At 53.3% G+C, this 15074-nt stretch overlaps 1 protein-coding gene across 1 annotated transcript in view; it reads right to left on the bottom strand.

Moving 5' to 3' along the window:
• Positions 1–15074, bottom strand: part of LOC144733520 (terminal nucleotidyltransferase 5C-like) — a 46174-nt gene that overhangs the window by 6649 nt on the left and 24451 nt on the right. Inside the window, exons 3-4 of the mRNA XM_078615453.1 lie at positions 6299–6490; positions 5077–5470 (exon numbers count right to left, since the gene is read on the bottom strand). Of these exons, the coding sequence (XP_078471579.1) occupies positions 5077–5470; positions 6299–6490 (586 nt within the window). The remainder of the gene's footprint in view (positions 1–5076; positions 5471–6298; positions 6491–15074) is intronic.

The raw sequence follows: 15074 nt of genomic DNA, 5'->3' as shown, positions 1-15074 counted from the left end.
ATGATGATGCCGTATTAACAAAACAAAAAAAGCGTACTTACATAACTGTGATATAAATATTCAAACTGCTCTACGCAATCAACGCGAACGACGTTCGTGCGTGTTTTGTGTTGCGTGCAAAGTGCTTGCCAGAGTAAGCAGGTCGCAACAGCAGCGCCGCCGACTACGCGCAAATAGTTCTTGTTAAAATAAGGCTTGAGTGAACGGTTAAACAACGGACGCCAATGGTCTCATCGCCGACGTAACCGGGCCGATAATTAAAAGCGAGTTTCAAATTAGGGTCGTCAGGGTCACCCGGAGATCACCGTTTGACGACGGGGGGCAAAATATTTTAATTGTTCGTAACTTAACTTCGTCATCAATCCCCAACTTATTCACGGAGCAACTGCGCGACCCTTTCGCGTTCGAGAACGGTCCTCCCCCCCACAGAAGCGGATATGGCAGAACTACCGCTCGGCGAACCCTTCGAGCAACCTCCGGTCCACGCGTACGAGGGAAAAAGAAAAAAACCGATATTTCATTATTTTTATTCATATCTTTTTTTAGAACAAGTGGTTTTTTTTTTCCGCCGATACTCAAAATGCACGTTCCCCCCCTTGCGCTCGCTCGGCCCGCTCGGCACAACCAGCCGCACACGTGCGCGCTCGCTCAGCCCCAACAAAAACATCTCGACCAATTCATCTCCTTCAGACGTTGCCAATAAGAAAATAGCCGGCCTCTCCGCTTCCTGCCGAGCGGCGTCCAGACAGACTCGGTGCTGCGAGCGCGTTTCTGCGACACCCGTGGGGAGGGAAAAGGGGGGTGGGGGGGGGGAAGAGAACATCCACGGTCGTGCAAGGGTCGCGATCCGGATAGTTCCCCCCTCCTCCCGACGCCGGTGTTGTCAAGAATCCCCACCCCGAAGCGGAGTGCCCGACCCGAATCCGCGTCCAGATTTCTAAAACGACCGTTTGGCATCGGACAAACGCCGTCGCTTTGACAAGCGGCCCAAACAGCTAAACGATTCATAAGGCAAAGGAGTGGGGGAGACCTTGAAAACTCCTTAGCCTCGATAAGATAATAACGTTGGGCGGACACAAGCCACCTTGTGAGAACGCGAGCGCTAATGTCGGGCCCAGATGTCTGTCGGCGTCTTCGCCCGCTCCCCTCCCTCACTCCCAACTTGGCGACGACCGCCTTCCCCCCCTACCCCTAACGCCCCCCTCACCCCCCTACCCCTGCCCCGACCCGCCACACATAATTCCGTGGACCCACAGCCGGGACGTTGGGAAGAAGGACGCTTCAGAAATGCCAGAGTTGGTTGGTTCAAGCAACAACCGACTCTGCTGCTGGCGAGACTACAAATGTATCAAACGGCTCCACGGTTTGCTTGCTGATAAGACGCACTGCCAATCAATACTAGTTGGGGGTTAGAGTCAATTGCTTACCCCTATTCAGAAAATTGGGGGTGGCAGGGTGGGGGGTGATAGCTGCAACCTAGCCCCCCACCCACAATGTTCCACCAGTCCACGTTATGTTTACAAGCATGTGCAGCGAAACGTTGGACTTCGAAAACGCATCGTGACCGCAACGGAACAGCGCGACCGTGAAAACCGACGCAGCAGCGACAGACGGATGGGTAAGTCAGCTGCCCACGTGGACTTTTCTGAAATCGAAAATAATTTATTTCCATACGAAATTTCCCAAATACAGGACCCCCACTATTCCAGTGGAACGAACCCAACTTTGAGGCCACAGTCCCCGCAGGCGCTGCTTGCTGGCTCCCCGCTCCCCGCTCCCCGCTCCCCCCACCATGATGAGCGATGTGGATACTCTCAACGTCGCATCCATCAGACGACCACTCGGAGTGAACCGGGGGGAGAGGGGGGGGCTCAGCGCCCGTTCACGCGCTGGTCCTTGGCACCGCACTAACCGCACGGCTCTCCGTTTGCAGTCCGAGCTGCTGGGGCTTTAATATCAGGCGGCCCGTCGGAAGCAGATAGGCGATGTCACGAGGAACGATGTGATCGTCATCATCATCGTCGGGATTCTCATCATCGTCATCATCATCTAACGCCGCAGTCAACACCTGGGCTGCGTTTTTGATTATTACGACATAAAAGTTGATACACCTTGGGACAGCGCAATCCGACCCAAGCGTACTTTGAAACTCGTTAAAAATGTACTACGGTCGATTCCCTCTCGCCGTGGGGGGTTTGAACGCAGGAGCGGAAAGGGGCCGTTCCAGGACTGGCACGGCCCGACTTCCGACGGCCGTGGAAAACGCCGCACACGGTGGGGGCTGCTTGAACTTAGCGCCAATACTGCCGAATCAGAATTTGTATTTGTACTGCAGGAATCCCATGAGCTACAAAGCACTCTTTCCCACAGACGACCAGATCGCGGCAGTGGTGGCGGTGGGGGTTGGAGGGCAGACAGCAGCTCGCCGCTAACAACAATAAAAGATAAGCAACAACAACGAAGGGAGCGAACCGCGCTCCTCTCTTCGCCAGACGTCGTCCGAGGTCAAAATTAGAATCGGAATATTAATTTAGACCGGAGGTATCCGATGAGCTGCATGGCAGGTCACGTCGTGGGCACTGCATCGCCCTCTCAAGTGTCCCCCCCCCCCACCCGGCGGGACAAAGAACACGGGCGGCCTGCGTTGGCCGGAGGAGTGAGGCGCGGACGTCGGCATTCGAAGGGCGGGCAGATTCCCGAAGCGCGGCTTATTTCCCCGACGCCTCGTAGTAACGTCGGCAAGTCTGTTACCGTTAACGCCGAATTTACCCAGCAGGGCCTCGCGGAGCCGCGAGATTTGTTATTCAGGAGGGCCAACTCAATTTGCGCTCCGAACCCGGCACGCCACCCGAGATCGATTCCCGCTCACGGCCGACACCAGTGACGATTAACCGAAGCCGTCCCAGGCCTCCGGCTAGTCAACTCTGCCTCAACAGAGTAACCTCATGCGGTTTGTAAACATCGCGAATGGGGAGACAAAAGGCGGTCGGGCGTGGGTGTCGTTAACCCTCCTCCGACCGACACAGCCGATTAATAAAGTTGAACAAACGTGCCAATCGACTACTGCTTCAGCTGCGCACCAATTTTCGTATGATGTTGAACTTCTGTCGCGCGCGAGAAAGACCTACAAAAAAAATCGCCATCGGACATACAAAAACATCTAACAGCGAATCACCACGACCATCATAACTCAAGACGGTAACGTAGGCGGCACAAACGTGTGCATGTACAGCAAAACCTCGTTATTTCGGTAATTTGATCATTCGTAATTGGGGATAATTCGGCACGGCTGCATTTTCGGCATATACTGTCTATTATTGGTGACAAGCCGAATTTTCCCCGAGCTAACTGTCCAATTTCGGCATACACGCGGAGTAACGCCATGCACCACGGCCAAAACGACGACTCAGTCCAGTGGCAGCGCGCGTGGCGAGCGTTAGTGCAGACCCTGTTGCTATGGACTTTACTTTGCTTATGCACTCTGTGCAAGCCAATCCTCTAAGCCGACATCAAGAATAAATGGAAAGGGTCTGAAGTATAAATCCCTTAGTCTGCGAGACAAATCCAAAGTTTTGGATATAATTGATGCAGGGTGTGTGAAGAGTTTGGAAAACAAATTTGGATTTTTATTTTTTATTAGGGCAGGAGGCACTGGGGGGTACGATTGTAAATAGTTCGGAATATTGGATAATTCGGCAAGGCCATGTGTGTCGAATAAACATGGGTTTATTGTAAATATAAAAATCACGGTGAAAATTCCAACGTGAATTCGTACCGAGTCAACTACGCCCCCCCCCCCAGCACACTCATCCCTCACTAGGCCTAGGACTCGGGCCAACCCGCTCACTCCGATGGGTGGCGTCACTCAGAATCAGACTATTTATTTATTCTGAAGGAATCCGGTTAGCTGCAAAGCTCTCTTTCACAGATGTCCAGTCGGTGCCACGGTGGCGAGATGTTAATTCCCTCGCCTGGTATACAGGAGGTTCAAGGTTCGATCCAAAATATGACTTGTACATTTTTTTCCGGGCCCTCCACATTTAGAATCAATTGGTGTTTTATAGAATTTGGCTTCTATACGTTTCCACATGATAAGCTATCCTTTGTGACCAGGTGGCATCTGAAAAAGAGCTATACAGCTCAGTGGGCCCGATAACCTGGTAAAATAAAAAACAGTTTAAATAGTTGTTCTGGCTGGAAATCTGTGAACCTACAGCCGCCGTTAGCCCCGTTGACTGGACCTTCTGTCCAGCCAAGGTTCACAGATGTCCAGTCAATGATGGGCGGCGGTCGCACGCGCCCCTCAATGTTCCCCGCGGGGCTAACCGCTTCGTTCGTCCAGTTAGAAACCAAAGCGCCGCCGTTGACTCCAACGCGTCGCCGCGTGGACGATGCGTGGACGAACGCGCGCACGTGGGCCAGCGTGACGCAGAGAGCTCGGAGGAAACTAATGGCGTTGTGACGCCTAGGGGGGGAAGGGAACTCCCTCCTCCCCTCGCCCACCAACCCCGTGCGGTTTTCGCTGGCGGTCGGACAAACTCGACGCGGTTTGGTTGGAGCAGGAGCAGGAGCAGCGTTATTAATGACGAGGTCGCGGCCTACATTCTTTATCGCTAGGCTCGGCGCCAGGCAGTTTTCGCGGGCAGGCTTAAAGCGTTTTGGATCGCACGGTGCTCATGCGTGAACGCACGCAGGCACGCGGGCACAGATGTACGCGCGCACAAACAGGAACCCACTCACCCCGCTGTATACACTTCGCAAGCGCGTTCGGGGCAAGTGCCATTAGCAAACAAATATGAAGGCCGGGATGGCACACGGGGTTGGTGGTGCTGCCAAAATGATACCCGGCCGCCTTTGTCTCCCCAGTGGCGATATTCACACACCGCACCAGGTACTCATTTGAGGCCGAGACGACCTAGGGGAGGCCCAGGCCCAGTTCAGATAATCGTCACTGGCGTCAGCCGCGAGCAGAGATTTCCGGGTTCGTAGCGCGACGCGCCAACCGCTACACTACCACAACCCACGCGCGCGCGCGCACACACGCAGACACGAGCGCACGCAGACACGAGCGCGCACCTCGGATCTCCTCGGGGTTGCGCGTGGCGATGAGCCTGCCGCGCAGGTGCTCCAGCGCCTCGCCGAAGTCGCCGTACATGCTCTCGCCGAGCACGCTCGGGTGGAAGCGCTCCGACATGGCGTGCTCGGAGCATTCGTAGAAGAGCAGCAGCGAGTCGAGGACGATCTGGAACGAGTCGACGCTGAACTCGAACTGCCGCCGCAGCGAGTCGACGAACTTGAGCTCCACGTTCTTGCCGCTGTTGTTGGAGAGCGAGATGAGGCTCCAGCGGTCCGTGTCGTTGCACACCTTCACCATCTTCTGGACGTACGCCTCTTTCAGCGTCTGCGGCCCGATCTTCTCCTTGCTCACGCCCTCGGGCAGGAAGTCCAACAGGCAGTCCAGGACCACTTCCTGTGCGCGGCGGAGGCGGCGACGGTAGGCGTGGGGGGGGTAGGCGTTTTGGTGGGGGTGGGGGGTCGGGTTGGTTGCGGTGGTTGATGATGGTGATGAAGGTGGCGGTGGTGGTAGTGATGTTAATAGAGGTGGTGATAATTGACGGCGAATGTTAGAATAATGGTGGTGGACAGGGTTGGCAGGTGGTGGCGATGGTGGTGGTATTGTTAGTGGAGGTGGTGGTTGTGATGATGAAGGTGGTGGTGGTGGTAGTGTATGTGGTGGGGGTAGGGGAGGGTACAGTGGTAGCGTTAGTCTGGCACTCTCTCATCAAAACACGGCAGAGGCAACGGCACTGGAGTGTAACGACGCATAGCGGTCCCATAATGACTGCTGGATTAAATAGACTTGCAACAACGAAAATGTGTTTTTAATTAATCCATTAATTACAAAATAATAACGGGCTGCAGCACATACACAATGGCACACAGACACAGGTGCACACGTGGAGAATGGTCTTAATATCAAGAGTCAACTTGTAACGCACCACTGCTGCACAGTATCCCACCTCGCTCTCGTAACGAGAGAGAGAGAGGGGCTGACACCGATGAGCGGGAAGGCAGCAGCAGCAGCGATGCTGAGCAGGCGCTACCAACAATTGCCCAAGCTCTGCGCTCCTCAACATACTGAGTTGGTATCAGGCCAATTAATCAGCGTTATACGTGTGGGAGCACGTGGGAAGAAAAATGTAATCACATGCGTGCGACGGGGAAACACAACGGATCGCCGCATCGCTGCCGGGGTGGTGGTGGGGGGAGCGTGTGGGTGACGTGGCGTGACGTGCACCTTGACGAGCTGGAACTCGGCTTCCCCCGTGAGGCTCACGCCGAAGATGAGGTCCAGGTCCTTGTAGCTGAGGCCGCTGTCGTGGTGGAGCACGTGGCTGGCAGCGGAGCCGTTGAGGCGCACGTCGCGCACCGCAATGCCCCGCTCCTCCAGCCGCCCGCGCACGATCCGCACGATGTCCCGCGGGCGCACCTACCGCCAGCGAACACGGAACACACCGCTCGCTCGCTCAGTCCCAGCCCGATGCCACGAAGCCTTAACGTATGTATGTATGTACGGTGAACTGCTTTCACACCGTGCCAGCGAACACGGAACACACACGCACCGCTCGCTCAGTCCCAGCCCGATGCCACAAAGCCTTAACGTACGTATGTATGTACGGTGAACTGCTTTCACACCGTGCCAGCGAACACGGAACACACACGCACCGTTCGCTCAGTCCCAGCCCGATGCCACGAAGCCTTAACGTACGTATGTATGTACGGTGAACTGCTTTCACACCGTGCCAGCAAATAAGGAACACACACGCACCGCTTGCTCAGTCCCAACCCGATGCCACAAAGACGAAGTTACCATTCGTATAGCCTTAACATATGTACGTTGAACTTATTTCGCACTGCGTATATGGGATCTGGTCCTTACACATAATTAATGTACAGCGTTGTGGGTTGCTATTGGCATGAATGAGCGCAGGTCTCCTGATGGTCCCATGGGCAGATGGCATTGCTCAGGTAAGTCGGTTGACTGGTTGTATTTGTATGTATGCAAGTCAAACTTATTTTCGCACTGTACGAAGCCAGTCGTGCTAATAGGAGGCGCGGGGGAAGGACAAGAAACGAAAGGCAAAAAGCATTTCTAAAATAAATGAATTTTCAATCTCGATTATTTAAAAGTGCATAGCCCCAGTGGCTTCCTAATATCGGAAGGATGGTTCCAGACGGCCGCAGAAGCGCGCATCTGAAAGCGCGGGATGCGGCGACCATCTTCGTTCGACAGGCTAGCCAAAAGTCGCTGCGAGGGTGACCGCAGTTCGAGTGATGATGGTTTATGCTCCTTGACGACATCAGTAAGGTATTGTGGTTCATTTATGGCAAGCACTTTGTGTGTAATGAGTGCGACCATATAAAGTATTCCATTTGCAACGCCACCCCCCCACCCCCCATAGCAAACACTAACTAAATTATAATAATAACGCCATTTTTTTTTTATTCGGGAAAACATCGCTGAGTCTCAGGACTCTTCGCTATGAGCGTCCTGCATTAATCAGCCAAGTGCCCGTACACGTTCACTCGGTCAATCACCAGGGTCCGCGTCGGCGGTGGGGTGAAATGTGGGTACGTCCACCTCTCCCGAGATCGTATTGGGTCGGTGTGAAAGAGTTGGGCCGAGGTGCCTTTTCTGACGTGGCTCTACAGAGCTCTCAGTAGACTCTCTTACGGTAAGGGGGTCCCCCCCCCTGCCAGTGGGACACGGGTGGGTAGAATGCACCACGAAGATGCCGCCCACGATAAATAAATTGGCTCCGTGCGGGAGAAAAACGGAAATAACCCAACCGCACAAACAGAAACAAATCCGCGCGAACGGGTTCGCAATCGCACTCGCCCATGATCCACCAACTTTTTGCATCTCCCAGGCTCTGGTTTACATACCTGGCAATCACTTATCAGTGCCTCCACTATTACAGACCAATTCAGACCTTATTGGTCACCCAGTTCCCTTATAAATCTGAATGTTCATCCTACAAAGTCCCATCACGAGGGAGAAACACAAAGACGAAAATTATGTTACTAAACAAAAAACATTTTACGTATTCATTTTGACAAGTGGTGTCAACGAGCTAATTATTACGCTACCTTCTGTGACCCTGTATGCTGATGCTGCCACCTGCTTGATGTGAACGCACACACTCATGTTGTAAACGCACACTCATGTTGTAAACGCACACACTCGTGTTGTAAACGCACCACGGCATCGCTAACTTCGCTGCAGGAGGTAACGCTTGTCGCTGTGCTGTAGCGTGGCTTGTTTGGAAAACCGGATTTGGAGATGTAGCTTGTGCGTACAATCTGTACTGAGTCTTAATTTCAGATCAAATTTGTCAGCTGCTACGGGGATCGCTACTCTCCAGAGTGTAAAAAAAAAAATCCGTCCCACAACTTTTTTTATTTGGCCGTATCATTATTTTTTTGTTTTCCGTGTTGACGCGGCTGTTCGCCGTATGGCCCTGAACACTCAATTTCCTTCCTGTACAAGAAAACGGGGTTAAACCGCATGGGTTGACAGCTCTGGGTTTATATAACCTGCAATTATCTTCACAATATATATTACATAACAATATATATTAACATTAAATAACAGGATACACAACCCTCTGCCATATTCTACTGCCGGATAAGGCCTTGCCAACACTGCAATCGATTATGGGGATTAGTTGACCATACTTCACCAGTGCTGGTTTGCTGAATAAGCCGGGTTAATATCCTGTTGTTATTATTATCATAAGCGCTGCTCAGTGAAATGTTTCACCTTGGTCGCCCATCAGTACCACAATGTCAACACAATTTAAAATAATTTCAATAAAGATTTTTGGTATTTTTTATGATTACCATTCCGCTTATTTCCACAGAAGAACCACACCGGGTCTCAAGACTCTCCTTTCAGGAGGGTCCTGCCAAGTGTTCGGAGTAGGTGAGCGACCACCGCTAGATATATAGTGTATATAATCCCAAGCGAGTAATGTGCGGTATCATTTTTCCCAATACGACACAATTTGAACTGTGACCCCCCCCCCCCCCGAGATTACAACTCTCCCCCCTGCAGCCCCCGGCCACCAGCTATACGATGCCCCTTGGGCTTGTGAATGATGTCACAGGAACCTTGAAGAAGACCACAGACCGTATGCGGTATTAACAGGGGCGGCCGCACGAGCCGGACCACCTCTGCGACTCCTCGGCTCAACAATCGGGGGGGGGGGGGGGGGAAATGTGAGCATTGTTTTACGCAATCGGGGGGGGGGGCGGGGATTTCGCAAGTGGCAAAACCAGATTTTCACAAACAGCTTTCTCTGGAAATACTTGACCCTTCAGGGCAAACAAAAAAAATTGAGACACAGAAACTCAAAAGTGGAAAGATCAATAAAGCAACTCCAATTGCATTTAATATATCCCACAGGCAACATTTTTCATTTTCTAAAAACGCAGATGTGGCCAGGACTGGGGGGGGCGGTACAAAATGTATAAATATAAAATGCGGCCAATGAAGGATTTTGCCCAACAAGAACAACAACCGCCATTCACCACGAAGGACCTTCGCTGTTCCCGGGCCTGGCTCGGCAGTCCACCGCGGCCCGGCAGCTCGGTCGCTTGAAAAGGAGGCACGAGGGAGCCAGCGAGCCAGCGAACCAGCGAACCAGTGAGCCAGCCAGCGAGCCAGCAAGCCAGCGAGCCAGCGAGCCAGTGAGCCAGCCAGTGAGCCAGCCAGCCAGTGAGCCAGCCAGTGAGCCAGCCAGTGAGCCAGCGAGCCAGCCAGCGAGCCAGAAAGCCAGCCAACCAGTGAGCCAGTCAGCCAAGTGTTCTCCGCGACAATGCAAACGGCCCACCCCCCCCCCCGTCACATTAAGCATGGGGATTGGTTGCAGGCTTGGGACTGCGTTGCGAGACAGAGAACAAAGTGAGCAGGGCCTCTCTGGCAGGACGCGTCGCGGCACCGGAACAGACGCCGCAGCGGGCGGGCCAGGGAACGCACGGCATCATGACAGCATCCCCCTTGCTTGCAGATGGGGTCAGGGGGAGGGAGGGGGGGGGTTCTGCGGTGGATCGCTGCATCGTGGAATCGCGGTAAGAAAAGCGTGGGCTGGGGATGAAGGCTGTCATCCAGCAGTGGACAAACCACGCTGGAACTCTCGACGCTTGCCGGCACACGAGCACCAACAAATCTGTGCACGCGTGCAATCCGACAAAAAGGCAAGGCGACCTGAATAGGCGGACCGCACTGCGTCGAATAGTTCCTGGCGGTGAAAGGAGAAGCATTGTGCCAGCGCCGAGTTACACAATCACTGCACGTCGTCTATCGGGAAGCCATCCGTCCACGCGTGCACAGAAGAACGGATGTCACACACTACTTTGTGCGCGCGTGCGCAGCCGTGGCGAACGCCGCACGCAGGAAGGAGCGTTCACGTGCAATGCGCCGTGCAGGCGACAATGAACGGAGGATGCAGCGATGCCACCCACCCCCCCACCCCCATTTTTCCTTTGTAGGAAGGATGGGCAGAGCGGTGAAGGTGCCACAGGTGGAAGCAGCTGACGGTCATCTCGGGCGGTCAACTCACAGCTCCTGGGGGGGCGGGTTGGAGGGTCTCTGTCCCGCGACCCTCTTGAAGCTCACGTGACATTCCCCAAAATGCACACCTTAGCCTGGCGCGAGCGCCGCGGTGGCGATGTCACCGCCAGTTAGCAGCGAATGGCGGCTATTGTCGTCGTCGTTGTTGTGAATACGCGTGCCTCGTGTCGGCCTGAATAGGCGTTCACGAACAGCACTTGACCCAACGGCGAGTTAAAGGTTAAACACGTTGGGGGGGTGTGCGGTGGCCCTTTCTTGAGAAGTGCGGGAGGCACGGCCGTCAACGCAGAGGATGAGAACCCCGACTGCTGCCAGAGCTCAACATTCTCACCGCAGCTGACATTAGGGAGCCTTCAAAAAATAAAATAAGGACAGGGCGTGTGAGCCCGAACAGGAGCTCGCTTATACAGCACTCGCCCCAAGGCGATCTTTCTCGATGGCTTTTTCGCCATGCGCGTTTCTTTTGGCTTCCAGTTCAAACGCGATCGTCATCATTGTACAAATTATTGGGGGGGGGCGTGCAGAGGAGCGGGGGGGGGGGCTGAAGACGCAAGAAGCTATGGGGCTCACTTAGAAGTCCATAAACGATTTTAATTATTAATGTCCCCGTGTTACTGCCGTTCAAAGGTGCAAGTCGTTAGTAATTCAAGTGTGAATCACACACACACAAACACCGGGCGTTTATTGCCTTTACCTGCCTAACAACAAGGGCAGGCGGACACAAGCACAAGGCATGACTCGGCATGACCGAGGGGAATAGTTTATGGACAAGCAACTACGCAGCAGAAGTGGCGACCTGCCAAGCGATATATTGTAATATACGTGTGGGCACATTCTTTCAAAAGGCCAATATTTCACCCAGCAAATACTGGGTCAACTATTATATCCACGCCACTGCACTGCCAGGCGGTATCTCCGCGGACCTCCTCTTGAAACCAATATCCAGGATGGTCACGTCTATGCGCCGCTTCTCGGTGGCAGCCCCAACAGTCTGGAACGCCGTCACCACTCTGCACATTCGCAGCATCACCTCAATCGCCTCCTTCAAGAGACACTTAAAAACTCACCTCTATAACCACGTGCTTTCGAGCGACTCCGAGCTTGGCTCCGCGCCTCTGAGTTGCGGCCGTTACGTCCGCAAATTTGCGCGCGTTATAAATTGCATTATTATTATAAGAGATTGAAGATGTGTCACAATTGAAGATGTCGAACCTCCGACTAGTACGGTCGGCTACGTACGGTGCGAAAGAAGTTACACGGGCGCGGACACACACACACACACGTACAATGCCAGGGTCGACAGGCCTGACTAGTGATTTAATGTCCAGAATGCGAGGTGGTCAGGAGGCTGATGGATTATTGAACCCATCTGTATGGAGTTTCTTGCGCTACACCTACCCTCACCCACCCCCATTCGTGTTGGGTTTTCGCCGGGGTTTTCCACAAATTTAGTTTTTTTTTAATCTGTACAGCACTTTGAATGGCATCCTTTGCACGAAATCGTGCTCTAGAAATAAAGACTTGATTGATTTAAACACCCGTTAGCAGGTACCGGCCAAATTGACCAAAATCATCGCCAATGCAGCGGCACCCTCTCGAAAACAAAACGAAATTCTTCTTGAGACTCGGCGAGGCTCTTTATGGGCAAACAAAGCGCATTAAGAAATATTATTATTATTAGAATTTGGCTCTGGATTCCGAGAATGATGCAGCAGCAGCAGCAGCCGCAGCAGGAGCAGAGAGATCGGCATTGACAGGGGAGGCCTGGCGGTTCGGAGTGCGGCTCGGCGTTGGGCAACCAACATGCCAAGCAATGCTTATTGCACACACCAGCACGCACACGTTGGCACACGCGCACGCACACACACACACCAGCACGCACACGTTGGCACACGCGCACACACACACACACACCAGCACGCACACGTTGGCACACGCGCACACACACACACCAGCACGCGCACGTTGGCACACGTGCACACACACACACACACCAGCACGCACACACCAGCACGCACACGTTAGCACACGCGCACACACACACACCAGCACGCACACGTTGGCACACGCGCACACACACACCAGCACGCACACGTTGACACACGCGCACACACACACACACCAGCACGCACACGTTGGCACACGCGCACACACACACACACACCAGCAGGCACACGTTGGCACACGCGCACACACACACACACACCAGCACGCACACGTTGGCACACGCGCACACACACACACACACACCAGCACGCACACGTTGGCACACGCGCACACACACACACACACCAGCACGCACACGTTGGCACACGCGCACACACACACACACCAGCACGCACACGTTGGCACACGCGCACACACACACACACCAGCACGCACACGTTGGCACACGCGCACACACACACACCAGCACGCACACGTTGGCACACGCGCACACACACACACACACCAGCACGCACACGTTGGCACACGCGCACACACACACACACACCAGCACGCACACGTTGGCACACGCGCACACACACACACACCAGCACGCACACGTTGGCACACGCGCACACACACACACCAGCACGCACACGTTGGCACACGCGCACACACACACACCAGCACGCACACGTTGGCACACGCGCACACACACACACACACACTAGCACGCACACGTTGGCACACGCGCACACACACACACACACTAGCACGCACACGTTGGCACACGCGCCACACACACACACACACTAGCACGCACACGTTGGCACACGCGCACACACACACACACCAGCACGCACACGTTGGCACACGCGCACACACACACACACCAGCACGCACACGTTGGCACACGCACAAGTTGGCACACGCACAGCCATTGCAAGCACAGCAGCACTATCTGGCAACCGTGCAAGTCACTGTACGCTGCTGTATGCATTTAAGCCGTTTAGCAATCTTGTAGTTCTTTTACAACACGATTACCGTAGAGAACACCACGTGGCGAGACTTTAAAAGGCCCCGTGGGACACTCAGCGATTGGACGCTGCCACGGTGACGGTGGTGTAGCGGTCAGCAAGATGGACCTGCAATCTAGAGGTCGCTGGTTTGATTCGATCTCCCGGCACGGCGGTTGAAACATCGGTGCATGATTAATAAATCTCCCCCCCCTCCCCTCCAGCACCTCTGTCCACCCAGCAGCCGTATAAATGTGTCCACCCACAGTTAAGTTGACCCGCAGGTCACATGTGGTGGGGTAAAGTGTGGGCACTCCCACCTCTTGCGATACGACTGGCCGGCTCGGAATAGGAGGCCAAATAGCTTCTTAAGAGAGGGGGGGGGGGGGGGGGACGCTTCCCGTTTCCTCTAACAGGACGCCCCTTCCGCCAGCAGTGACGTGAGCAAGCAATTGCAGGACTGCACCTTTAGCCCTTTACCCTGCGATCGGTAAACACCGCCAAGACTTTCCGACCTCAAAAATCTGCTGCTTGCATTGTGCCATGTCACCCCTGGTAAAAAGATACTCGGGGTCTCGACGGGTTCCCACCCTGGACAAATAAAGGAGCAATCGATCAGTGGGTGGGGGGGAGATCGATCATTCTCGTCTGCTGCCCTCCTAACCTGGAACTCCATTTCCCTAGCGATCCGTGCTGTTGAATCCCTGACCCTGCTCAAATCCAGACTCACGACGTCCCATTTTTAAATCCTTCATAATAAGTTTGCTTGCTTGCGCGCTTACGACCGTGCAAATCTTTCGGTCCTTTTTTAACCCACTTCCCGTGATCCAATCGAGCTGACATTTTGCACACAGACTCGTTGTGCGTGACAATTTATTTTCGTGAAAATTTCTTTCCAAAATTTTCCACTTTTTAGGAATTTTTTTTTTATATTTAATTTAAAATACCAATGTGATACAAATGAAACTCTTACTCAAGGAAAACAGAAATGAATAATGCCACGCATATAAAGGATTTATAGTAAAAACGTTGTTTTTACGGGTTAATTTGTTTGTATCTCTCTGCTCGTGGCTGACTGGACCTCTCCCTCGGTTATGAAAATAAACTTGCAGCACTCTTTATGTACAGTGTCTTGAGACGCAGTTGCATTTATATGCTGCGTATAATACACTGTATTTTATATAAACTCACAAAAAGAAGACAGACTCACACTTACACTCACACAACAGATCCATGGACTCACTTAAGACAGCCATAGAATCACATGTAGATCCAGACTCGCACAGGGACCCACATACTCTCATACAGCAGATCCATAAGAGTCGCACAGAGACCCACAGACTCACAGCGAAATAGCTGCCTGGATTATAAAACCTATCAGCAACTGTCCCCCTTCTCTCTCCATAAAAAAACATAGCGTAGGCCCACTGTTTATGTCCAGCATCGAGAGATGTGCTCACATTAAAGTTGCTACACAGTCTACATTGTAATGCATT

This window comes from Lampetra planeri, chromosome 47, assembly GCF_965212315.1.
Source record: "Lampetra planeri chromosome 47, kcLamPlan1.2.h2, whole genome shotgun sequence".
Classification (NCBI taxonomy): Eukaryota; Metazoa; Chordata; class Hyperoartia; order Petromyzontiformes; family Petromyzontidae; genus Lampetra; species Lampetra planeri.
The sequence above is the reverse complement of the archived record's forward strand: the minus strand, read 5'-3'. Positions and strand labels throughout refer to the sequence as shown.